At 35.0% G+C, this 23,787-nt stretch overlaps 4 protein-coding genes across 5 annotated transcripts; all 4 read left to right on the top strand.

Moving 5' to 3' along the window:
• The first annotated feature begins 5,709 nt into the window (after nt 1-5,709).
• Nucleotides 5,710-7,352, top strand: LOC109058449 (apolipoprotein C-I). Its single transcript, XM_019075646.2, has 4 exons — nt 5,710-5,918; nt 6,503-6,571; nt 6,708-6,846; nt 7,043-7,352. Exons 2-4 carry the CDS (start codon nt 6,517-6,519, stop codon nt 7,101-7,103), a joined length of 255 nt encoding a protein of 84 aa, XP_018931191.1. The 5' UTR covers nt 5,710-5,918; nt 6,503-6,516; the 3' UTR covers nt 7,104-7,352.
• Nucleotides 7,353-8,247: 895 nt separating this feature from the next.
• On the top strand, nt 8,248-9,225 carry apoc4 (apolipoprotein C-IV). The gene is made up of 4 exons (XM_042740945.1): nt 8,248-8,408; nt 8,514-8,556; nt 8,680-8,761; nt 8,887-9,225. Exons 2-4 carry the CDS (start codon nt 8,514-8,516, stop codon nt 9,068-9,070), a joined length of 309 nt encoding a protein of 102 aa, XP_042596879.1. The 5' UTR covers nt 8,248-8,408; the 3' UTR covers nt 9,071-9,225.
• A 3,228-nt stretch (nt 9,226-12,453) lies between these two features.
• apoa2 (apolipoprotein A-II) lies at nt 12,454-14,235 on the top strand. The gene is made up of 4 exons (XM_019075642.2): nt 12,454-12,580; nt 12,882-12,918; nt 13,456-13,684; nt 13,789-14,235. Exons 2-4 carry the CDS (start codon nt 12,882-12,884, stop codon nt 13,946-13,948), a joined length of 426 nt encoding a protein of 141 aa, XP_018931187.1. The 5' UTR covers nt 12,454-12,580; the 3' UTR covers nt 13,949-14,235.
• Nucleotides 14,236-16,876: 2,641 nt separating this feature from the next.
• LOC109058458 (apolipoprotein C-II-like) lies at nt 16,877-19,196 on the top strand. 2 transcript variants are annotated; one of them, XM_019075653.2, is made up of 4 exons: nt 16,877-16,973; nt 17,455-17,517; nt 17,647-17,803; nt 18,707-19,196. In XM_019075653.2, exons 2-4 carry the CDS (start codon nt 17,469-17,471, stop codon nt 18,801-18,803), a joined length of 303 nt encoding a protein of 100 aa, XP_018931198.1. In that variant the 5' UTR covers nt 16,877-16,973; nt 17,455-17,468; the 3' UTR covers nt 18,804-19,196. The 2 variants fall into 2 exon arrangements, with proteins under 2 accessions (XP_018931198.1, XP_018931199.1); XM_019075654.2 differs by having other exon boundaries at nt 16,898-16,973; nt 17,435-17,517.
• The last annotated feature ends 4,591 nt before the right edge of the window (nt 19,197-23,787 follow it).

A 23,787-nucleotide genomic window follows, 5' to 3' on the forward strand; every position in this document is an offset into this window, starting at 1 on the left:
TTTGTATGTTTAGACAAGACTGATCCAATTCCGCAGTAAACTATCACTTCTATACACCCCCTTATTCCCTTATTTTTAAATTCAGCTTACTGTCACGCATCTCTCTGACTTCTCTGGCATTTTCAATAAGACTTGTGTGGGCAAGACCCATCTACTGGTCACACCTTTCTTTCTCCCGGAACCTGAGATTTAAACCATTTCTCAGTTCTGGAGTTCAAGGGATGGTCTGCTTTTCTTGGGTTTAAAAAAAAACAACAAAAAACACTCTTCCCCTTCACAATCATAATCAAAAACAATCAAATGAAAATAAAACTACACCCTCACCCAATAATTTATTTGAATTTCTTTTAGAAATAGGTGTGTGTGGTCCAGGAAAAACCCAAAAGTCTCCACAAAGATAGTAAAACAAAAAATGTTTGACCTTGATTTTTGCTTCCAATTAAGAAAACAGCTTATGAGTCATATGTTTTTTGAAAATGTAAAAATACAGAAAGCTTTCTGTATGGGTTGTATTTAGGTCAGGCAGGGGATAGTTTGTACAGCATACACCCCCCCCCATATATATATGGACAAAGACCCCATAAAACATGACCATAAAAACTCTTTGTGTGTGTGTGTTGACACAGGTAAAATACAGTAAAAACGATTGTTTTTACTCATAACACTCTAAAGACAAAGGTAAAAAATCTCTGAAATTAACATACCTAAACTATATCCAAAGGGAATGTTTAAAACTAAAATAATGTCATTGCTGTGTACAAGCCTTCAGTCAAGCTAAATTAATCACAGATTAAAACTTTATTAATTCACAAAAAAATAAGAAGAAAGAAGAAGAAGAAGATGAAAAGAAACAAAACAAAACAAAACCCTTCTGTTTGATAAAACAGTCTACATTCAACATTCGCTGTACTTCAACCTTTTTGGAAAAAAAAAAACAGAATCTAAAAACTTTTTCTGTTAGCCTTATGATAAATCTCACCCTTTTCTGATAAATTCTCTCCTTCAAGCTCTTGCTTTTGCACAGAACTGTTCAAGATCAGTTCAATGTTTCTCAGCTTTGATTGTCTCCGGATCAAAGGACCTGTTCTCTAACCCCTCTTTCTCTCTCTTTTTTTTTCCTGCTGCTTTGAATCTTAAGGAAGACATGTTGAGATCTGTTTCCAAATTCCATTCGCTTGCCTGCGGGACTGCTGCATAAGGAACATGCTGTGCCCCTGGTTATGTCTTTGTTTTTCCTTTTTAATCTCTGCTATCTTCTATTCACATTCACATCTGGATAAGCAACACAACACACAAATGCACTGGGACTGAAACAATGACTTGCACTGCCAAACACTGTAAAATATCGTAATTTAAAACAGTAAAATACGGTAGAAACCTTTTAATTAGTTCATGTTAAGTTTCCTTATACAGTTAAAAATCTATTGGTATAGTTCATAAAATACTGGACCTAAAATTTACAGTGAAAAATGTCATTCCCAGAATTCTCTGTGTGACAATTCACATTTGATGGCTTTTCATTAAAATAACCTAAAATGTTGATATACCATATATTTTAAATTTTTCCGGCAATCACAGCTGCCAGAGTTTGATCTGTCTAGCAGTCAGAAGTACATTATACCAGTAGATCCCACTCTTTTTTGAATTTAAATTTTTCATAATTTGGGAAAGATTTATAGTTTCAGTCTTTGTAAACTCCATTTGTTATATTCCTGACTGCAAGTTCTTAATGTTCTTTGTTCTCCAATCTCAGTATAACTAATAAAAAATAATATAAAAATATATAAACATATAAAAACAGTAATTAAACAACTAAATAAAATTAACTCAAATTCTCAGCTTTATTTGTATATAAAGAGAAAGAAAGAAAGAAAAAAAGAAAGATTACATAACCAGGTGTTATTGAGTGTCACTCCTAAAAAACATCTGTCGTAATTCTGGTTACTCCCCCTGTTCCAAGAAGAAAAAGTCCCTTTCTTCACTACAGACTGATGAATCTCCTGGTTAGCTTGAAATACCACAACATTCAATGTTCCTTTTTAATATCAAACTGTGTCCTCATCTGAAGCTCCAGCTTTCAATCATGCAGGTGTCTGGCAGAAAAGAACCCAAAATCTGCAAAAAACTTTATATCATAACTGAAAGCCCAGGCCTTTCCTGTTCCTGTTGAGATTAAAATGTCTCATCCATTTTCCGACACACCTACTAACTCATTTTAAACTTTGATTTATTTATTTTCAAGTTTGTACAATTAAATGTCCGTTTTTGTTTAGTTTTTGTTTTGAGGAGCTAACATTTCCTGTCATAGGCAAGCAAACCTAGATTTTTTTACAAATTCAAAATGTTCTTAAACTAAGAATTACTCTCGTTGACACACACCTTTTGTTTTAAAGGTCAAACAAAGAACCTGAGATGGCACAGCATGTCGCTGACTAGACACACTGATGAGCCTTTCTCTTCTCACATTACATGAAAGGCTATGGGCCATTGACTAAGTATATGAAATTGAAAGAAAAAGAGGTGGCAAATTATGCATGCATGAGAAGGAAATCTGTAAGTGGTTAGCAAGACTTTGTCAAGAAAGTTGCTACAAAGACTGCAGTTTACTGACAAAAGACACAAGCCCCCACCACCACAGACTGTGAGTGATCAGATGTGAGCAGAGGTAACTGCAGATCACTGACTCTCGGCGTGATCCCACATAAACATGATGTTCTCATTTGCATGGAGCTTCACTTCCCCTCTTTTGAGTCTAGACGCTTTCAACACTTTTGCATGTTGTCAGCTTTTCACTGTCAGCATTTCCTATCATGATCAAGTCTTTCAATAGAAAAGAAAGCATGTTATTTAGCAAAAAAAGTTACAAAAATAAAAATCAATAAAAGGGCAGAGAGATCTTCTTGACCTAGAAAAAAACCCCAAAAAACAGGTCATTGGCCATTGCCCAGAACGAACTGCTGAGTTAGTGTGTGTGTGTGTGTGTGTGTGTGTGTGTGTGTGTGTGTGTGTGTGTGTGTGTGTGTGTGTGTCACACAGTCAGTTCTGTGTGACAGATTTATGATCAGTGGTATCAAGATTGTAACTTTTGACCTTTGTGATCTTATTTCAACACATAAAGAATTTGAATGTTATTATACAATTATAATAAATAGAAATATATGTAGTGAATTTGATAATTCACTACTGTTCAAACGTTTGTGGTCAGTAATATATATTAATGTTTTTAAAGAAGTAATTTAAATGAAACACAGTAAAACAGTAATAATAATAATAATAATAATAATAATAATAATAATAGGCAGTGTAAAAACAAATAAAAATTAGCTACTTTAACCAGACATGAAAAACACAAAAGTGAAGTGCATTAACAATAAAATTACAGCATAGCGGTGATGTGTTTGGTTCTGTAAGCAGAGCATATATCATAAACACTCATAAATACACACAATTATTTTAATTTATAATGCTATTAAGAAGGCTAGTGCATGACACTGGGTCAATAAAAGGTTAAGAGATCTTAATCATCTTCCTGACCTAGAATCCAAAGGTTTCAATGCAGGCGATCAGCAGTTACCAAACTCATGCATCTTTGTTATGTTTGCAGACAGCAGCAGGAATGAGGCAAAGGTTGTGAAACTGAACTGAAATAAACAACTTTAATTTACTCTATAGCTCAAATCCAGACTTTCTGTCTCATGTTATGATGTGGCTAAAAGGTTAAAGAGCTGTGCACTAAATCAGTGTACCATTACGTCAAAAAAACGCCCAAGTTACCCGCCTCCAGATTGACTCATTGTGTGGTAAAAACCACAAATACAGATTGTTTTAAATTGCGAATGAATAACGAAGGTTAATATTTGCACATATGTTCAGACATCCAGCACTGTATCCAGGAAGACACAAGATAGTATGGTCACTGATCACATACTACCTTCATTAGGGAAAAAGATCCTCTTTAGTTTTATGGTAAGGAATGGACAGTAAAGTGGATTGTGAGCGGATGCTTAGCTAGCGTCATATGAGCTCATTTTAATTCCTCTCTTTTTTTTTTCAACTGGCATCAGATCCTAGATACAATGAAATGGTGTGTTCTCTCTTATACAGATTAAAGGTTCCTCCAATCACTACTTCCAGTTTGAGCAATGTTTACACAGAATAGTGTAATGCAATCATTATTGACGACTTTGAATAGATGATAATGAAATTGATATCAAAAGCTGTGTTTCCACCGCTGGAACTTTACCCAGGAACTAGGGACTTTGGGCTGGTACTCGGTGTGTTTCCACCGCAGGAACCAGGATCTAAATAAAGTTCTGGGTAAAAAAAACACACACAAAAATACCCCCTTTTCGAGATATAACACTTCCAAAAGTCCCGAAACTCTCTGGCGCGACACTAGAGCTCATAGCATGCTGATTGGTTGAGTTTACGCAGCATTGTGATTTCAACCACCATTTATTCGGATAATTCTCAAAATATTAATAACTGTTATTAAAAATAATAACTGTTATTGTGTCATGAAATGTAGTTGTTTAAAACTCAAATCTGTGGTTTATTTATAATAAAAAAAAGTGTTTCGCTGATTTCGGAGACGATCAGCTCCACGCGATCAGAGGGAGCTCAGTGCTCATGTATCCGCCTAGAGCAGTCCCGACTCGGCTAGTCCTTCTGACATTTGACGCTGGCTCTGATGTCTCTTTAGTGGTTAAACATAAAATATAATTCGTTTTGGGTAAATTTAACAGGTAATCTTTGGTCTTTATTCAAATTATCTAGGCTATATGTTAAAATGAAAATAAAAAGAGGCAATTGATATAATATTTCGTTTAATTGTAATGTAGGCTGTAGGCCTATATACACATTTCACTGAACTAAGTACATTTCTGCGACTATTATTATGTTTAAATGAAAACGAAAGGAGACAGTGGTGTTTGATATATTTCGTCTTATTGTAAATATACAGTGAGGAAATTTGAAGTAGCCAAGGCGAGCTGAATGATGTTATCAAGTACATTACGCTGCTGTTTGCGGAATTTCCGAAATTTGCGTACTTTGTATTGAGAAACGCGCGCAGACCTACGACACCAGACTATTTGCCTAATCTTCACTGTACTTCAGACCGCGGTGGAAACGCAGAGAGCAACAGGTCTGGGGGGAAATTAGTTCCTGGGGAAAAAAAGTTTCTGGTACAATTGTTCCGGGTAATTTTGGTGGAAACGCTACAAAAGAAACTACTCTCAACTATAATGGGAACTAATATTTTAGATCCTTTTTTTCTTATCTGGATTAACTTTACCAGTAAAGCACAATATACTCTCCAATTTTAGTTTATGGTTATTTTATTAGCACAATTTTAATATGCAAAAATAGGAAGCAGATACTGAGTTTTCCTAGAGTTTGAACATGATTTAATTAATTAAGTCCACAGATACTGTTGTTTCAACTTTTAGGATAGTTCTGAAAAAATTGTGTTGACAAGAGCACGTAACCAATTGTAAAATCCCTGATAATGAATGAATGAATGGACGTTGTACCGTCCAGGCCACCAGGGTACCAGATAAAGTTAAATAACCACTGTTTTGTAATATTGTTTCATTTGTGACTGTTATTGTTGTTTCAAAGGTCACTGAACGCATTAATGTATATTTTCCAGAAACAAATAAACAGAATCTCTGGGAATAAAGGTGTTATGGCAAACAGAGATTACTCACCTTTAAAAGATGTTCACTATAGCCATTTGTGATATAGCAAAACATAGAAAGAAGATCAACAGAGAGGGACAGAGAGTGATCGCAGGAGGTCTTGATAGGTCAGAGGTGGTATTATCACACTGCGTCAGCTCTGTGCCGCTATAAAGGGCCAAGCCATCTGTAGAGCATTACAATCTCAACCCAATTCTCTTGAGGACTGCAAGAAAGGTATGACAGCTTACATTTATTCCTGTTGTGATAACTTTACAAACCTTTAAACTAAGTACGAGGCGAATCTAGCAAACACTGAAACAATAGAATAAACGTTCTTGTCTTACGTTCAATAGGCAGTGTAAATACGCAGTGTAGGCTATTAGCGACATCTAGGCGTCGTTCTTTGCCATCATCGGTAAATTCGGCAGCTAATTATTCTTGCTAGTTAATTAAATAGAGCATTGGGCATTTAACATAAACAGTACCTGCTTAGAAATAATCGAAAACATGATATAATTCAATTATGTATATTTATCTTGTTTATTTTTATTTTTGAAACGAACTTCTTTGTGTCTTAAACACATAATTATCATATGGAATTCAACTTTTTGTTAAAGCAGATAGTTTTATGATACATATAAAATATATTTAGTAAAATATATTTCGAAGTTCCTGTCTAGACTCTTTGGATGTGACGAAGCCTATAGGCTTACATTTATTGGTAACGTCATCAAATAATTTTACCCTAAATCAGTCGAAATGACAATTGTCTACCATCGCTGTCTCTCTAATCGCGTTTTATTCCCCGTATGTTACAGGAAAGATTGCAAAGATGAAACTGTACCTGGCTGCAGCTGTGCTGATGCTTGTACTTGCTGTACACACAGGTGAACTCTTCCCTCTGATGCTTCTGCAGCATACTAACTATTGAATATTCTCAAGAATATTCTTAGTTGTTTAATATCATATAAGTACAAATGAGATTTAGGAATTTACAATGTCAACTAAATTATATTTAAACAGAGGCCCAGGAGGAGCCTACACTGGAGCAGCATTTCACCAAATTCCAGACCCAGGTGAAAGCGATTGCAGATGACCTGACAGAGAAGACCAAGAGCACCTTCGAAAACCTTGAAAAGAGCGAGTTTGTTACTAAAACCAAGTAAGATGATCATAATGAACCTTTTTTAGTTTCACACAAATGCATTACCTTTACATGTTATAGGCTACATATTTTTATATTTATAAGATGTATTATCAGGACGTTGATGTTATTTTTGCACTGGCATAGAAGCTGCTTTACTTTCTAACTGCCAGTTAGCTTTTTCTAATATGAATTGGTCTTTTTGTCTTGGCAGGAACTGGTTTACTGAGCAGTTTGAGCAAATTAAGCAGAAAATGACTGAAACCTTCAATTAAAGTGTAAACCAATAACCTTACCCTCTTCCCTGCAATCATGCAATTGCTGTGTGATATGTGATACCACCCCCACCCTGTTGTGCCAACTGGTGCATTTGTTACAGTTCAGTACATATTCAAAAACTGTTATGAGCTCCTTGTCATTTGTGTGATCTGTACAATTTTGTGGGATGCTGTTAAATATCGTGGGGAAAAATGCAAAATATACATTCTGAATTTTTTCAAAAGAATAAACAGTGAAACACAGAACCAATTTGTTTTGTATCATTTGCCAGACTGATCATTTAAAATGAGTTCACATTAACAGTCCAACAACTGACAATTGAACTATTTTGAATATAAATGATCTGCATTCATATTTATTATTTGTATCAACCTAACTACATTATGCTACATGAAATCATTTCATGAAATCAAGTCAGTTTTGGTAGTTTATTTCTAAAAGAAAAAGCAAATAAACAGCAATATTCAGTCAACCGCTTAAATGAAGATGCATCATCAATGTAAACAAAAAATAAAGGATCAATCAATATACAATATATATACCAGTATGTAAAGTCAAATGCAAGTCATGGGTCAAAGGGCTTTTAACATCAGACCACATAAGGTTAAAGTCACTGTTTGTCCTCAGTTAATGATCAGTACATTCACATGATAAATATCAGTCTACCCAGTTCAGCAGTCGAGTGGACCCCTTTTCCTTGAATTGCATCCCACTATTGAATTTTCTGGCCTAAATGCAACAAATGTAAATTTGCTTTTCTGTTCAGTGCCTCAGTGGATCAAGGTTGAGACATTCTCGATTTGTGCTAAAAGTCAGAAAAAAAAATGCAACTGGTAACAGGAATCATTCTTTTAAAATAAAGTAATAGAGAGAGAGATTTACCTTTTAAGTGCATATGTATAGTCGTTATAAAGTCAGACCCTAGCTCCACCTTCATGTAGACACCCCACAAACAAAACTACTGCTAAAATATATGATTTTATTTTTTTTTTCTCCCAACATTTCTGATACATAGTAAAGATGTGTTTCGCAAACTCTGAAATTGGTTGTTTTTGCACTTCTTCCAAGTAAACAGCAGGCAGTGCCTGCTCAGAAATGATGTGTGACCTGTTTCTCAGAATGTAAATTGATTTAAATACAGCTTTACTGCAGCAAGATATCATTCTTCACAGAAAACTCTGAACCATAGACAAGCTCATCACAAAAACAACCGTGAGCTTTACAAAAGTCTCTGAAATCCAGCTGATAGTTCTTCTGAAGAAAAAAAGATTACATTTACTTCTACTGCATTATCTCTAAAGGTACATATTTACTATATATGCTAAAGGTTTACTGTAATAATGTACGTGTAAGCAATTCCAGATCTATCATCACCAAATAGCTAATTCAGTTGATTATTCTTCCAGATGTCCAGATTGATTTTCTTTGCTCTGGTTGTGACATTGCAAGGTCTGGCTTTATATATGCATATATACTTTATTTATTGATTTAAATTTATTCATCTAAAAATGTCAACAGAAATATTGTCATCATGCAACAAATTTCTAAATCTTTAAATCTATGGTTCCTTAGCATGTCTGGCATCATCCAACTTGTTGCCCACTCCTGCTCCAGACAATGCTGGACTTCTTGAAAGAGCAAAGCAAGTGTACAGGTACAGCTAAAGATGTTCATTAACTGCTACATTCTTACATAAATTGCACCCTATGCATTTGCAAGTGTGAACATTTTGTTATACATTTTGTTCTACTTCTGTGTTTGTTTGTGTGTTTGTTACAGGGACACAAAGACTAAAGTTCTAAATGTTGGCAGCACAGTGGCTGATTTTGCTGGCATGTACTATGAGGAACATCTAAAACCTGTAACTGACCCTTACATGGAATGGGCAAAAGACCGTGCAAACTCCCTGTGGGAGAGAGTGAAAAGCAGAATGCCTACTTTAAGATCAACTGAAGATCAATAAGCAAAGCGATTCGTCAGGGACCAATCGCAATCCCAATTTTCAGGATATACAGTGCCTTCCATAAGTATTGGAACAATAAAGACAAAATTGTTCTGTTTGCTGCTGAGTCAAGAAATCTGTAAATATGATTAAAAGATGAATGTGAGACAAAACTACAGAATGTCACATTTTATTATTGGGTAATTCAACACAAAGATGTTTTACCAGCTAAGAAGATCAGCATTTTTAGAGTTTCATCTCCCTATCTGATGTGAGCATAAATATTGGAACAGTTGCCTCACAGGTCTTTCTAAGTGTTCAGCTGTGTCCCGTTGCATTAATTCTTCAGATATTAAAAGCAGGAAATGTGTCTTATCAGTTATAGCCATTGCTTCTGCATTCTAAGTTTTGCTTTCGACGATGACACACACAAACCTGGATGAAGACGAGGAAGCCTATTCTGAAAGAAAAGCAAGCAATTTGGATGCTAAAGGAAAAGAGGAAGTCAATTAGAACTATAGGAAAAACAAAGGGCATAGAGAAATCAAGAGTTTGGAAACTACCGATGACATCAGTAACCAACGACGACCTGATCGGCTGAGAAAAACAACAGTAGTTGATGAAAGACCAATCATAAAAGCTGTGAAAATGAACCCTAAAATACATGTCTGTAAAATCACAAACAACCTCCAGAAAGCTGGGGTGATGCTCTGTCAATCTACAGTCCGCAGGAGAATTTGACACAGAATTACAGAAGCTACACAGCAAGATGCAAACCTCTGATCAGCACCAAAAATAGAAAGGCATGATTCTTCACAAATGTGAGCCAGTAGAGTTTTGTAACTGAGTTGATGGACCGATGAGACAAAGATTAATCTTTATCTAAGTGATTGGAAAGCAAAAGTGTGGAGAAAAAAAGGGAACTGCAAATGATCCTAAGCATACAACCTCATCTGTAAAGCTTGGTGGAGGTGGTGTCATGACATGGGCATGCATGACTGTCTCTAGAACAGCACCTCTTAATTTTAATGATGACTTAATGTATGATGACAGCAGCAGAATGAATTTGGAAGGGTACAAAATCATCTTGACTACCAATATTCAAGAAAATGCTACCAAACTCATTAGAAAGCACTTCATATTGGATTCACGACAATTACCCAAAACACCCTGCCAGTTCAGTCAAGGGCTTTATCAGGGCAAAGAAATGTAAAGTCTTAGATTGCCCAAATCAATCTCCAGATTTAAATCAGATGGAACATTAATTTCACCAGCTGAAGAGGAGACTAAAGACAGAAACTCCCCAAAACAAGCAATGAATTGGCTCCATTAAAGGCTGGAGAAAAGTATTTCAAAGCATAAAACCAAGAGTCTGGTGATGTCTTTGGGTTGCAGACTCACTGCTCTGATTGCATGCAAGGGATTTGCAACTAAATATTAGCTTTTAATCTTTTACATCTGCCTAGAATTCAGCTGTTCCAATACTTATGCTCACATCAAACAGTGGGATGAACTCTAAAATTGCTGTCCTTTTTATTTGGTAAAAAATGTATGTGTTGAAAGACCCAATAATAAAATGTGACATACTATAGTTTTATCGCATATTCATCTTTTAATCATATTTGCAAATGTCTTGACTCCACAGCAGAGAAAGGGATTGTGTCTTTAGTGTTCCAATACTTAAGGAGGGCACTGTAGATATTGTGGAATTAATATACCAAATCATCTCATGTGTAGTAATGCCATTGTAATAACACTATACACAAATGCATATGAAGATTATAAATTAATAATACAATCATTTTTCTGTATATTTCCTTTTAACACCAAATTAATAAACGTGGATAATGTTGCAAAAATGGTTTGTGGAATCTTTGCATGAGAAACGCATGAGTGAATGAAGTAAACAGAAAACTTAAGGAAGAAGACAAAAGACAAAAAAAGCTGGAAAATAAACGTAAGCAATAAATAATTTAATTGAATTAATAGTATGAAAAAAATAAGAAAATAGGTTCACAGGTTGTAGATTAGACACGTTATCTTCCAAAGTGGAAGGTTCACTAGGGTCTGCTTCTGTCAATTTGGCATGTGGAAAGTTTTTCACAACCTTTGGACAGCCTTTGCTTAACTCTCATTAGTTTATGTACATTGATTCTGGCACTCACAAATGAAACGGCTGACTGAGCACAATCAGTCAATTTAGTGCTGAATAGGTTAAAATATGTTTATTTGATTGTTTTCTGTAATTCTGTGTATAGAAGATACACACTTATTAACTGGAATTAACTGTAAGCAACTAAATATTGCTTCTGAACAATATGCACTGTGAAATTTGCAAATAAATTTGACGTAATCTAATATTATTCTATAAGTGGGTAGAAAAAAGATATAGTTAATAAAAAAGGTAAATCGTTTCCATATATATATATATATATATATATATATATATATTATGGAATATAAATATAAATTCGGCAGCTAATTATTCTTGCTAAATAAATAGAGCATTGAGCATTTAATATTAAACAGTAACTGCTTAGAAATCATCGAAAACATGATATAATACAATTATGTATTTATCTTGTTTATTTTTAACTTCTTTGCATCTTAAACACATAATTATCATATGGAATTAAACTTCCTGTTAAAACAGATGGCTTTTATGATTATGATGTTGAATCATATTATATTTGAATAATTGGAAACACTTTAGTATAGGGAGTAATTCTCACTAGTAATTAGTTGCTTGTTAGCATGCCTATTATTAACATATTGGCTTTATGGTTTAATAGTGCTTATAAAGCACATATTCCGCATGGCCATATTCTACATCCCTAATCCTACCCAATACCTAAACTGCTTTACTAACTATTAATCACCAGCAAATTAGTAGTTTATTGAGGGAAAGGTCGTAGTTAATGGTTTGTTAATGGTGAAAATTGGACCAGTAACAATACAAAAGCCAATCATAGAGTTTTACATAATATCATACTTTTTCTTTACGGCCAAAATTGGTCCTTGTGCATATACGTAAATATATACTATACTATATCCCAAAATTATAAATGGTTTTAAATTGTGGGATGGGGAACGTTATATTTGGGGTCTTATTTTGAATGCACCTTAGGATTCTTTATATAAAAGTTCCTGTTCAGCATTTTATCCTGAATGCATCTTTAATTTTCTAACGAACACAGAGAGCACATGAATATTCTTGATTAGTGGTTTCATAAGTATCCTCTAATGCCTTATTAATACACACAAAGGGAACAGTGGACTTTGAGCGGGCAAACCATGGTGTACATGTTTGCCCTGCAGGAACAGTAGGTCCACCCGCGTGGGTGTGTGTGTACATGCTGCAAGAGTGTGTGATTGATTTTGAGTTATTGAGTGAATGTGTGTGATGACGTTTGTTTGGTCAAGTGGTCAGGCAGATATAGGGATGGACGGTAGACAATATAACTGCAGACTCAGCCACTGCAGTTGACTCCAGTCCTTTATTTCTCTCTACAGGAATCTCACTAGCACAAGGTAAAGTGAGTCTTCACCAGGTTGCTCTTATACATGCATGCAATAACATTTAATGATAAAACTACTTAAAATGTATCGCTATTTTAAAGAAAATTAAAATGCATTCTCTCTCTATTTTTTTTAATGCAAAAACTATATTAAAACTGCACTAAACATGTTTAATGACTGTTTTTGCAGTCATGTGCAAATCTGTGGTTTGTGCATACTTAAAATGACTTTAAATATTGAGAATTGGTGATGTTTACATTCACTGGCATGTTCAGCAAGCATATCATGTCTAAATTTCTGTCTCTTCTCCTAGATGAAGCTGACATTTGCTCTCATTCTTGCACTCCAAGGTACAAACTAGTTCTTGAAATGTTGTCTCTCTTTGTTAACTGGTGCACAACTGCAAAAAAGAATAAGACATATTAGCATAATAGAACAGCAGGCCTGAGGCATGTTCATCTCTTTTTGCTCAGGTTATGAATTTACTGGAAATTTGAGGCAGATTTAGTTGTTTTGAAGTGATCAAATGTAAAATAAGAAAAGTCACCAGGCTATTTGCATTTAGTTTTGTAGGATGAACTGGGACACTTTTGCCAAAAAAGACACTCCCATTTATCCTGAATTTATTCTATAAAGGAATGACTGACATGTAAGTGGTATCTCAGCATGTAGCGATATTAAGGGCAACAGCGATTTACTAGACACACACATAATCATGCAGACCTTTATCTGGTCCAAACTATTCTTTTTCACAAATCCACATGATAAAACCAGACTACATACACACAGTAACCAGGAACTCTTCAATAAATGTGGGTAAACATGTGGTTTAAGATGGGCACATGGCTCGTTTCTATCATTCTCAAGGCCTTTTCTTCCTCTTGTAGTGTCAGTGTGTGTCTGGGCACAGGATTGGCCCGAGCCTGACAAGGAGTTAGTGGAGAAATATGAGGGGCTGAAGGCAGTTTTCTTTAAGAGGCTCATCAATGCTTGGGAAAAGGCCAAAGAAGCAATTCAACCAACACTAGAGGGCTCACCAACAGGAGGACAAGCCAAAGAAATTTTGGAAGAATTGCAAAAAAGGCCAAGAGTGCAAAGCGCCATGAAAATTATCGGGTGAGGGCTGCCTCAAGCTAGTCATCCCAGCCCTTACTGCATATCATGTTCAGTCCAGTTATTCTGTGTGAGTAAATCTATTATGTTTTGTGTGCTTCTTCCAGCGGTCTGGCCAGTGATCTCGAGCCTATTGTGGACAAAGCTCGCTTGGCTCTTCTTGGTGCTTATGGCCACTATCTGCGGCCCTACGTTGGAGAACACCTGGACAAAGTAATCACCAACATCAAGCCAGTGCTGGATACCGTCCTGCCTCATGACGGTTAGAGTCTGCAGCTCATCAACCACTGACTCCTTCGACCCAGCAAACATGTATTTTCATTGCTTTAATAATGAATCTGAATCTGAAACTATCTGACAGCTGTGTGTCCAGCACATTGGTGCAGATTTTGCATGTATATACTGTATCTGTGTATTTGATACCATTCTGTTCAGTGCAGGAAAAATAAATAACACCCAGTCCAGCATTAATAGAGAATGAATTATGTGATTTTGTGTGCCTCATAAAGAAACAACAAGACCCATTCTAAATAAAAACATCTGGAAAATGCAAACCCGAGTATTGATTGTGATGAACTAAAATGTTAACTATAGCATAACAAAAACATGGGTACATTTATGTCAACATAATGTAAGGTATTTATTTAAACGGTTTATTCCAGACCTGAAAGGTCATTGTTTGCAAGTGCATTCCACCCTTGTGTAATGACCAATGATGAGCTTGACAGTTCCTCTCTAGGTCTGACTTGAACACAAGAATTACATTCTTTAATGTACATATTCACATAATATGAACTAAAATGCAAATATGCTTAAGAAATGTGCAATTCAACAGAACAGAAATCAAAGAATATGCTAGAAAGCCACCATAGCTACTCATTCTCTGCTTGTCACTGATAACTAGATTCATAACCTTTAGTTATTTGGATCACAGTTCATGGAAATGTAGCTTCTGTCATATCTACTGCAATTTTATAAAAGTTATATAGTAGTTTAAGAGCAATAATAATTTTGCTTTGTTTGAGAGTGTGAATAAAACAAACACTACAACTGCTACTAATAATGTAAGGCAAATATTACTATTATATTTGCTCATACTTTGCGAACATCCCCCTAATGATGATCATTAAAACTCGGAGCATAACTTTTACTGCATTTGTACTACCCATATAAATGATGTTTCAAATCCAGCAGCTCATTGAGGAGAGGTGGTGTATATATTATTACCAACGGGACATGATTTTCACCCTTTGTTAAAAAGAATAAAGAAAATTCCACAACATTTAAAATGTCAAAGAGACCTGCAAGTATGCAACCTCCCAGAACACCCATGCAACCATCTAGCAACGTTAACAAGTCAAGTCATTACACTGTTTCAAAGCAGATTCACAGTAATAAAGAGGAAAATAATGTCAACGATGCAAGCTTCATTCATTTAATGGCAAATTCAAATTCTGCTGTAATTATTATTATTGTTGTTATTATTCAGTGTGAGTTCAGTGTTGATCCAGTTTAGTTCAATAACTAAAGTTCATCAATTATAAAATGAATTTGATTAAGCTGTAAAGCAGCTCTACAGAGTCACCATACAGCTCAATTCAGTTCAAGTTTTATTCTCAGCTGATATTGTCAGTGCAATCAAATCCGTAATACTACTGAATATTAAGGATCTTTTTACCTTAATTAAGCAAGCCAAAGGCAACCATAAAGAGCATCTTAGCAGCCTAGTGTGTAAATGTTAAGGTAGAGAACAATCTAAATGACTGAATCTCTCCCTATGGTTTTTAAAAAAAATTATGCCCTCAAGTGTGCAACAAGAGTGTTTTACCTAGAGTGATCATGTGGGAGATAAAATCGAAGCTCTTAATGGTAACCATGGTAACCACCTGCCGAGGTTCATACGAGTGACTGTGTTTATTGTTTATAACACTCTTTCTTGTTGTCTCTCATACACACACACATACACACACACACACACAATAATACACAGTACAGTACAGTACATATATAAAATATTTATCATTATACAAATTTTTAACATTTTTCAACCAACCAACCAAAATCCTTTTTAATAATTATTATTAATTATAGTTCACCCAAAAAGTAAATCCTATCATTAATTACTCACCGTCATGTTGTTACAAACCCATAAGACCTTCGCTCATCTTTGGAACACAAACTAAGATATTTTGGATGAAATCTGAGAGCTTTCTGACCCTCTATAGACAGCAAGGGAACTACCACGGTCAAGGCACAGAAACGTAGTCCACGTGACATCAATGGCTCAATCGTAATTTTACAAAGCTACGAGAATACTTTTTGTGCGCAAAGAAAACAAAAACAATGACTTTATTCAACAATTCTTCTCCTCCGCTTCACCCTCTGCCTCCATTATGGAGAGAATAAAGTCATTACTTTTGTTTTCTTTGCATTTTTGTCTTGAAGAGCCAAACAGTTGTTGGCCCCCACTTCAATAGTAGGGAAAAAATACTGTGGAAGTCAGTGGGGACCATCAACTGTTTGATTACCAGAATTCTTCAAAATATCTACTTTTATGCTCAACATAAGAAAGAAACTCATACAGGTTTGGAAAGACATGAATCCCTTTAAACTATCCCTTGCTTTAAGGAACTATCCCTTCTTCATGGTGCCATAGGTGCCTATAAATAAACTGTATTCATGTTAGTGAAGAAATTGATTTCACAATCTAAAAAAACGACCCATCTTGTACAGACACAAAGAAAGATCTAGATACACACACACACACACTTTTGCAAGAATAACCTGAATAGCCTCAACAGGCTGACGTGTATTTGGTGAAACAGACTTAGGACTTTATTTGGAAACGTGTTGCAGTTCAATTACGCAAGACAAGAGCCTCTGAGCATTTATCTGTCTGCTGGTAGATGGAGAACAGAATATAAAAGACGCTATTACAAGTGTGTTATCATATTAAGAGCCCATATATGAGTTTCACTTCATCTTAAATGTCAGACTGTTGATCAGAGTCAGTTGAGTTTGTTTAATGTGATCAACTAGTATGTCTATTTATGTGAAGAGCCATAACTTTTTTAACAGGTAATCTCATTTTAGTCCCTTATCTTACAACAAGCACTAGAAAAAAAAAAAAACACAGCCCCACATCCACACACACACAAACACACACACAACATTTATCTGTTGCACTTTGCCACTTGAGATATCAAGTCAATAAATCTGTACCCATATATAAGATAGGCCAAAGAGTTTTTGCCGCTAACCTGTCTGACACACTTTCCGCTGAGGAGAAACTGTGAGTACAACCATATTTTCCCTCTTGTATTAAAGGCATTATAAAAATGTTTGGATATTATGACAGATTCTCTGATTCTTGACTGTTTAGCACCTATACATAAACCTGATTAATTCCTAAAATGCACATGATGTATGTCTTTATAGATGACTGTACACATAATATTGCTGGATTAAGTATGTTTTGTAACAAGCTTCAATGTTATTGCAAATATGACAGATAAAATACATGCAGATTTCTTTAACATCATTATTTTTTCACAACAAATATTTTTTTTTTTTATGGCACTAAAAGTGTTTAATCAGTAAAAGGATAATCTGGTGTAACAGCATATACAGTATGCTTTTAATAGCCTATCAATGGATTACCAAGTGACTGCATGCACTAAAAAATAAAATAAAAATTAATAATAATAATGCCCTCTTTATATTCTAACACTTGTGCTGCTGTCATCTGACCAGTGCTTTACTAAATCCCTCAGAGAGACCTGTCATTATGAACAAGCTACTGGTTATCACAGCGGTCATTGCTTTCCTTGCTCTGGGTATGTACAGACAGACACATTCATAAACATATTCAATTTAGATTATTATTATATCTGCTTTGCTGCTAATGAAGTAACCTAAAATGACAATGAAACATGAACCTTCAAAATTTGGTTCGCCCCCTGCAGGAGCGGAGAGCTTCCGTGTGCCCAGGGAAGCTGAGGAGGAGAAGGGAACCATTGCCACTGTGGTGGACACACTTAAGTCCTACTACGACCAGAGTGTTGACACTGCCAGCGGTTATGTTGAGACCATCAAGGGCTACAAGCTGAACGAGAAAGCCAAGTAAATCTAATTTTATACATTACCCAAGTCCGTACTTGCAAACATTCCCTTCTGGGCTTTTACACACAGGAACACGTGTAGCTTTCCATTACAATACATGTGATGTGTAATGAGAATAATAAGATTTAATGGAAAATTTACTGACAATGTACTCACCCTCAGGCCATTCAAGTTGAATGTAGAGTTTATTTATTCATCGGAAGAATTTAGCATTACATCACTTGCTCACCAATGGATCACCTGCAGTGAATGGGTGCCGTCATAGTCCAAACAGTTCATAAAACATCACAATAATCCACAAGTAACTGTCATGACTCCGGCCCATCAATTAATGTCTTGTGAAGTGAAAAGCTATGTGTTTGTAAGAAGTAAACATCAAGGCATTTTTAACTTCAACCCGTTACTTCTGGTTACAATATGAATCAACCATTGTGTGAAAAAGTCATTTCATCTGAATCAGAAGAGAAATATTGACAGATCAAGCACTGTTTGAGCAAAAACAGTTCTAAACAAGTATTTTTGTGAATTTTAAAGTGAGAGGACAACAGGTGATTTTTGACTTAAAGAATCCATATTATGGATTATGGACTTTTTTTTTTTGGCCAAAACAGCTTTTCACCGCACAAGATGTTATTGATGGAATGGAGTAGTTTTGATTATTTGTGGATTGTATTGATGTTTTTATCAGCTGTTAGAACTCTAATTCTGACGGCACCCATTCACTGCAGAGGATCAATTGGTGAGCAAGTGATGTAATGCTAAATTTCTCCACATCTGTTCCAATGAAGAAACAAACTCATCTACATCTTTGATGGCCTGAGAGTGATTAAGTTCATGACACCTTGAAAATGAAGACTCCCGATCCATTTTGTTTTGACATTTTTTCTTTCCTCCCTCATCAAGGAACCTGTATGAAGATACAGTTCGTGCAGTCAGCACCTACGCCGGCATCTTCAATGACCAGCTATACCACATGTGGTACCCTCAAGAAAGCTCTTAAATCACATGGTATCACACCTCAACAGAACTCCATCTCTTTCTGGTCATGAGTCTATCACCAGCCTGGAACTACAATCATATGAATCCCAGAAGAAGACAGCACTGAGGTGAAAACATGACTGTTGAACTCTTGGCTCCAATGGCCTGTTACCTTTGCCCTGTCAAAAATACTGCACAAGCACATAAAACCCTGACACACATCAGTGGATAAATATCATGTCAAGTTTTGGGCTAAAATCAAATATAATGCTCAACCACAATCTGTTTTTGGATGAAGATCAGAGACCCTTTGCTGCTGACTGTTACCTGGCGCCCTCTATCGTCCAGGTTAAAACAGACTCATCGACTGTTTCATTGTAGTTCATCTGTATAGATTAAAGAAATCTTTGTATTATATCATCTTTTAGTGGTTCTATGTCCATGAGCATTAGCAAATTGCAATAAAACTCCACATTTGTAGAAAATGAAGTTGTTTATGAGCCATTATACAAGTGATACCAAACAGATCTAAAATATGGAAACTCTAAATACCAATAATCTGGAAGCTTATGTGCTACAAAATATGCAAGTTTGAACACTTCCATGAAGAATTACTTGTAATTGGATTCATTTCCACGGTATCTGCAAATATAAGCCTTTTTAGCGGGATCAAAACCGTTATTAGCAACTGTTTACTCTAGATCTTTTGACTGAATACAAACAATCTCTCTCTGCTTAATCAGTTAATAAGTACAATTTGCCATGACTGACTATAATTGAGGAATTTCAGTTTAATGAGCTTTTTGAATGAAATGACCTTTTGGTATCATGAGCTGATGTTCTTGGTTTAATAAATGGTAGATGTAAAAATCACACAAAATAAATCTATACATCAGTCATCTGGCATCAGACATTGTTGAAACTGATAAACTATAACAAATAATTATTATGCAACATCAGATTAGCTTTTTCAACCATTAACTACGCTGGAAATGAAACAGCAAATCCACATATCTGTGAACAAAAAAAAAAGGATATTCAAGACTGAGAATTAGTTTTATTTATATATTTAGGGTTGCATTACAGAACATTATGTGACTTCTTAAATAAGATTTATATACAGTATCATTCAAAAGATTCAAAATAATAATTGTTTTAAAGTTTTAGCTACTTCTGAGAATTCAGAACACATTTTAGTGTCACATGATCCTTCGGATATCTTCCTAATATGTTGGTTTGTTGCTTCCTTTGTTATTATCAATATATTAAAGTTGTGCTCCTTAATATTATTGCGAAGTATCATCAGCATTCAATAGTTTAGAATTTCCTGTTTTAAAGACGTAAAGCATACACAATACTAAAATAAAAACTTGGGCATAAACCTGTGCAGGTTCCAGAACAGCAAAACAACAGTCATGGAACAACATGACGGTGAATAAATTATGTCAGTACTATTTACTTGCTTCGCCCCATATGAAATGCTGGAACCTTGTAGTCATGCTCTCCATGCACTGATTTTTTAAGTTTAAATATTTATTATCATCAGGTTTGCACAAACAAAGAGAAAGGGGTCAGTCTTGGCACACAGCAGGCAGTGTACTTTGCTCCAGGGCAACAGCTGAAAAGAGTTTACAGGGATTTAAACCAACAACCTTCCACCTCGAAAACAAAATAAACTACCATGCCACCTAAGATTTGATTTATTTCAGACCTCCTGTCAGTGCCATTATCACAATGGAAAGAGTTCTTTAAACATCTTAAATATTTTTAATAATAGATTCCAAAAAGTGTTTGGACACAAGTGAGTTTTAAACGCATTGATTAAACCTGATAAGAAAAACAAATATGAATGTACTCTCATAAAATTGTGCAACAGTGACATTTAATTATTAACTAATGTTACTGACCATCTTGTTAGCAAAACAACGCCAGCCTTTCATGAATAATAAGGCAGAAAAATACCAGTGATGCCTACTTTTTCTTCAGTATACAAACTGCCTGTAAAGATAATAAATATACTATGAAAAAATACAATTATATTATAAATAATAAAAAAATCATATTCTGATATGCACATTTAAATTTAAAACAGACTTCTGTGTCTCAGAATTCACAATGTCACCTTTAAAAGATTTTTTGAGTGCAATTAGCCTAAGCCTAAACCCTAATCAGAAAACTTTCTACATTTTCACATTAAAAATATTTTTTTTTTCATTTATCTCCAAAATACACACACACACACACTATACATATTTTTATATACAGCTAGCTATAAGTAATATAACCTGATCCTTATCCATTTCCAATCCCTACCTGAAAACTTTCTGCATTGTTCCTTTGTTTTTTTTTTTTTTTTTTTTTTTTTTTTTTTTTTTTACAAATGAGGACATCTCCAGAATACACACCCACACACTATATATATTTTATATACAGCTAGCTATAAGTAATATAACCTGATCCTTATCCATTACCAAACCCTACCTGAAAACTTTCTACATTGTTACTTTTTTTTTTACTTTACTTGCTTAATTTTTATACCATTTTTCACAAATATGGACATTCCTAAAAGGTTTTCAAATTTAGCTCAAAGTTCTGGGTACAACTTTTCTCTTAAATATTAAGTAAGAATGCACACCCACACACACCTGAAATGTAAATACAGTCCATGTAACATTTATTACTCACTTAACCTCACATTCTGTCCAGATGGTTAAAACTCTTTAATGGCTGCTCTGTGTCTGATTCGAGAGCTCAGGTCACAGTGATGCATCTAGGGAAGACTGGCTTGAGTGGAGAGGACAACACACAGCAGGAGATGACTGCCATAGCAGTGGATTATGACCCTTAAAATTCCCCCAGGGTTCAAACAGGTGCCCTAGCACAATAAGACACAGACTAATGTTTGACAACCACAGAATGTCCAACTATTCACTCTTAATTTTCAAACGTACTCTTAATCTGTTTTACTTCAAGGAGTGTTTGCAATACATTCCTTTAAAATAAATGTGATTATGTTGACATTTTATATTTAATGCAATAACATTCATACATTATTAAGTGTGGCTTAAGCATCTAAATACTTCTTGGGGCCACTGCAGTGAGTGTATGTGTTGACAATATACAGAATCATGTTATGGAACATACTGTGCTTGGCTAACAGAAATAAAGTCTTATATTTAGATTTAGTCACAGTATTTTATATTTCCAAATTCAAGAACACTTCAGACGGATGTTGCCTTGTGAGAATCTCACAGATCTGTTCTTACGCACATCTTTCTCCCTTCTTTCTGTCTTCATCGATTTTGCTCTTTTTCTCTGAGACTGCACTGCGATATGATTGTATAAAGAAAACGTTCTCTTCACACCTGAAAAATATATAAATAACCAGAAAATTATGCTAATGTGTCCTTTCTTTAATGGGTTCTCTATCTGGAGGAGTGTCTCCAGGCTAATTTTCTGCTCTCAGGTGTTGAGCGAGTGTTTTACATTTCTCCGTTTTTCCATTGATGCGCGGTCCACCGGGATAGCTCAGCTTTTCTATCCTTCATGCCTAATTCACTTTGATAAAAGCCATTAATGCTGCATGAGGCACATACACGTACATGAGAACACACACGCAGAGAGACACATGCAGCCTATTCTCTGGTCTTGATGATTTGAACTGCATTAATCTTGGGTTTTAATAAGCTCACTAAAAAAAAAAAAAAAAAAAACAGTATTGAATACATGACCTAAGAATGTTTTAACAAATCTTTGCTGTTTTCTTTATCGGCACTAGATGGCAGCGTATGCATATTTCATTATCATTTTATCATAATAAAAATAATCATTATTATTTTAAGATGCAGTGGTTTTTTAAAAAAAATATTTCACAATTTCTACCAGTTTAAAAATTTAGATCTTGGCACAACAATAATAAAAAAAAAAACTATATTCATTCATTATAAAAAACTTTTCCAAGTCTAGATCAAATTTTTAAAATGTAATTTCCCAAGCTGAACACAAATGAAGATATTTCGAAGAATGTTGGTAACCAAACAATTTCAGTGCCCACTGACTTCCATTGTATTTTACAGTGGAAATAAATGGGAAACAAAACTGTTACCAACATTCTATAAAAAATATATTCTTTTGTGTTCCACAGAAGAAAGAAATGCATACAGGTTTGGAACAACATGAGGGTAAATAAATCATGACAGAAATTTCATTTTTTGGGTGGATCATCCTGTTCATCCTCTAATCCTGTACAATTTTTTTATTTTATATTTTAAATAATTTTAAGTCATCTAAAGGTCTCCTTGGATGTTTGCTGAGAACACTGGTCTGTGTTTGTTAGTATTGTTATTCATGGTACTTGATTGGCTGGCGCAGGACCACTGTAGTATTCAGTGGGCATTCAGTTCCAGATCCAGGTGTTTAAGGTAATCACCTAAGCAGTAAATGCATGCCAGTAATTATTATGGAGTCATAGCAATTCTGTTTGGCTGATGGCACAACAACAACAGTCAGCAGACAGGCAAAAAAATATATAAATCAAATTCAAATGTACAAGAGACTGCAAACAAACAAACAAATAAAGCTTCTGGTTCTACATCTAATATAATTCAATGAAATATTTACACATATTTATATTTTGTGGCTAATTGTAAATGGCAGTCAATGAAGAAAGATGCTTTTTGCACCCAGATGGTGTAGTAACCACATCTACCAGCAGGTGCTCTATGTTCAAACATTGAATTCTAGATTTCTTTATCTCACAAATGGATTCGTCTAACAGAAGAGAGTAAGATAATTGAAGTCAAATGTTTCAAATTTTCATCTTAAGAGTGGCGCTAATATTCAGATACATCTCCCTTACAAACAAACAAACACACACACACACACACACACACACACACACACACACACACACACACACACACACACACACCACACACACACACACAGAGAAACACACACACACACACACACACACACAAAGAGAGAGAGAGAGAGAAGTGACAGCT

The sequence above is a fragment of the Cyprinus carpio genome, chromosome B16 (genome assembly GCF_018340385.1).
Source record: "Cyprinus carpio isolate SPL01 chromosome B16, ASM1834038v1, whole genome shotgun sequence".
Taxonomy (NCBI): Eukaryota; Metazoa; Chordata; class Actinopteri; order Cypriniformes; family Cyprinidae; genus Cyprinus; species Cyprinus carpio.

Bases quoted from the DNA above. Each gene is read 5' to 3' on its own strand.
- LOC109058449 (XM_019075646.2), top strand. From the start codon at position 6,517: ATGAAACTGTACCTGGCTGCAGCTGTGCTGATGCTTGTACTTGCTGTA. The intron at 6,572-6,707 runs GTGAACTCTTCC...ATATTTAAACAG, and splicing joins TGTACTTGCTGTACACACAG to AGGCCCAGGAGGAGCCTACA. The intron at 6,847-7,042 runs GTAAGATGATCA...TTGTCTTGGCAG, and splicing joins GAGTTTGTTACTAAAACCAA to GAACTGGTTTACTGAGCAGT.
- apoc4 (XM_042740945.1), top strand. From the start codon at position 8,514: ATGTCCAGATTGATTTTCTTTGCTCTGGTTGTGACATTGCAAG. The intron at 8,557-8,679 runs GTCTGGCTTTAT...ATGGTTCCTTAG, and splicing joins TCTGGTTGTGACATTGCAAG to CATGTCTGGCATCATCCAAC. The intron at 8,762-8,886 runs GTACAGCTAAAG...TGTTTGTTACAG, and splicing joins AGAGCAAAGCAAGTGTACAG to GGACACAAAGACTAAAGTTC.
- apoa2 (XM_019075642.2), top strand. From the start codon at position 12,882: ATGAAGCTGACATTTGCTCTCATTCTTGCACTCCAAG. The intron at 12,919-13,455 runs GTACAAACTAGT...TTCCTCTTGTAG, and splicing joins TCTCATTCTTGCACTCCAAG to TGTCAGTGTGTGTCTGGGCA. The intron at 13,685-13,788 runs GTGAGGGCTGCC...TGCTTCTTCCAG, and splicing joins AGCGCCATGAAAATTATCGG to CGGTCTGGCCAGTGATCTCG.
- LOC109058458 (XM_019075653.2), top strand. From the start codon at position 17,469: ATGAACAAGCTACTGGTTATCACAGCGGTCATTGCTTTCCTTGCTCTG. The intron at 17,518-17,646 runs GTATGTACAGAC...CGCCCCCTGCAG, and splicing joins CATTGCTTTCCTTGCTCTGG to GAGCGGAGAGCTTCCGTGTG. The intron at 17,804-18,706 runs GTAAATCTAATT...TCCCTCATCAAG, and splicing joins AAGCTGAACGAGAAAGCCAA to GAACCTGTATGAAGATACAG.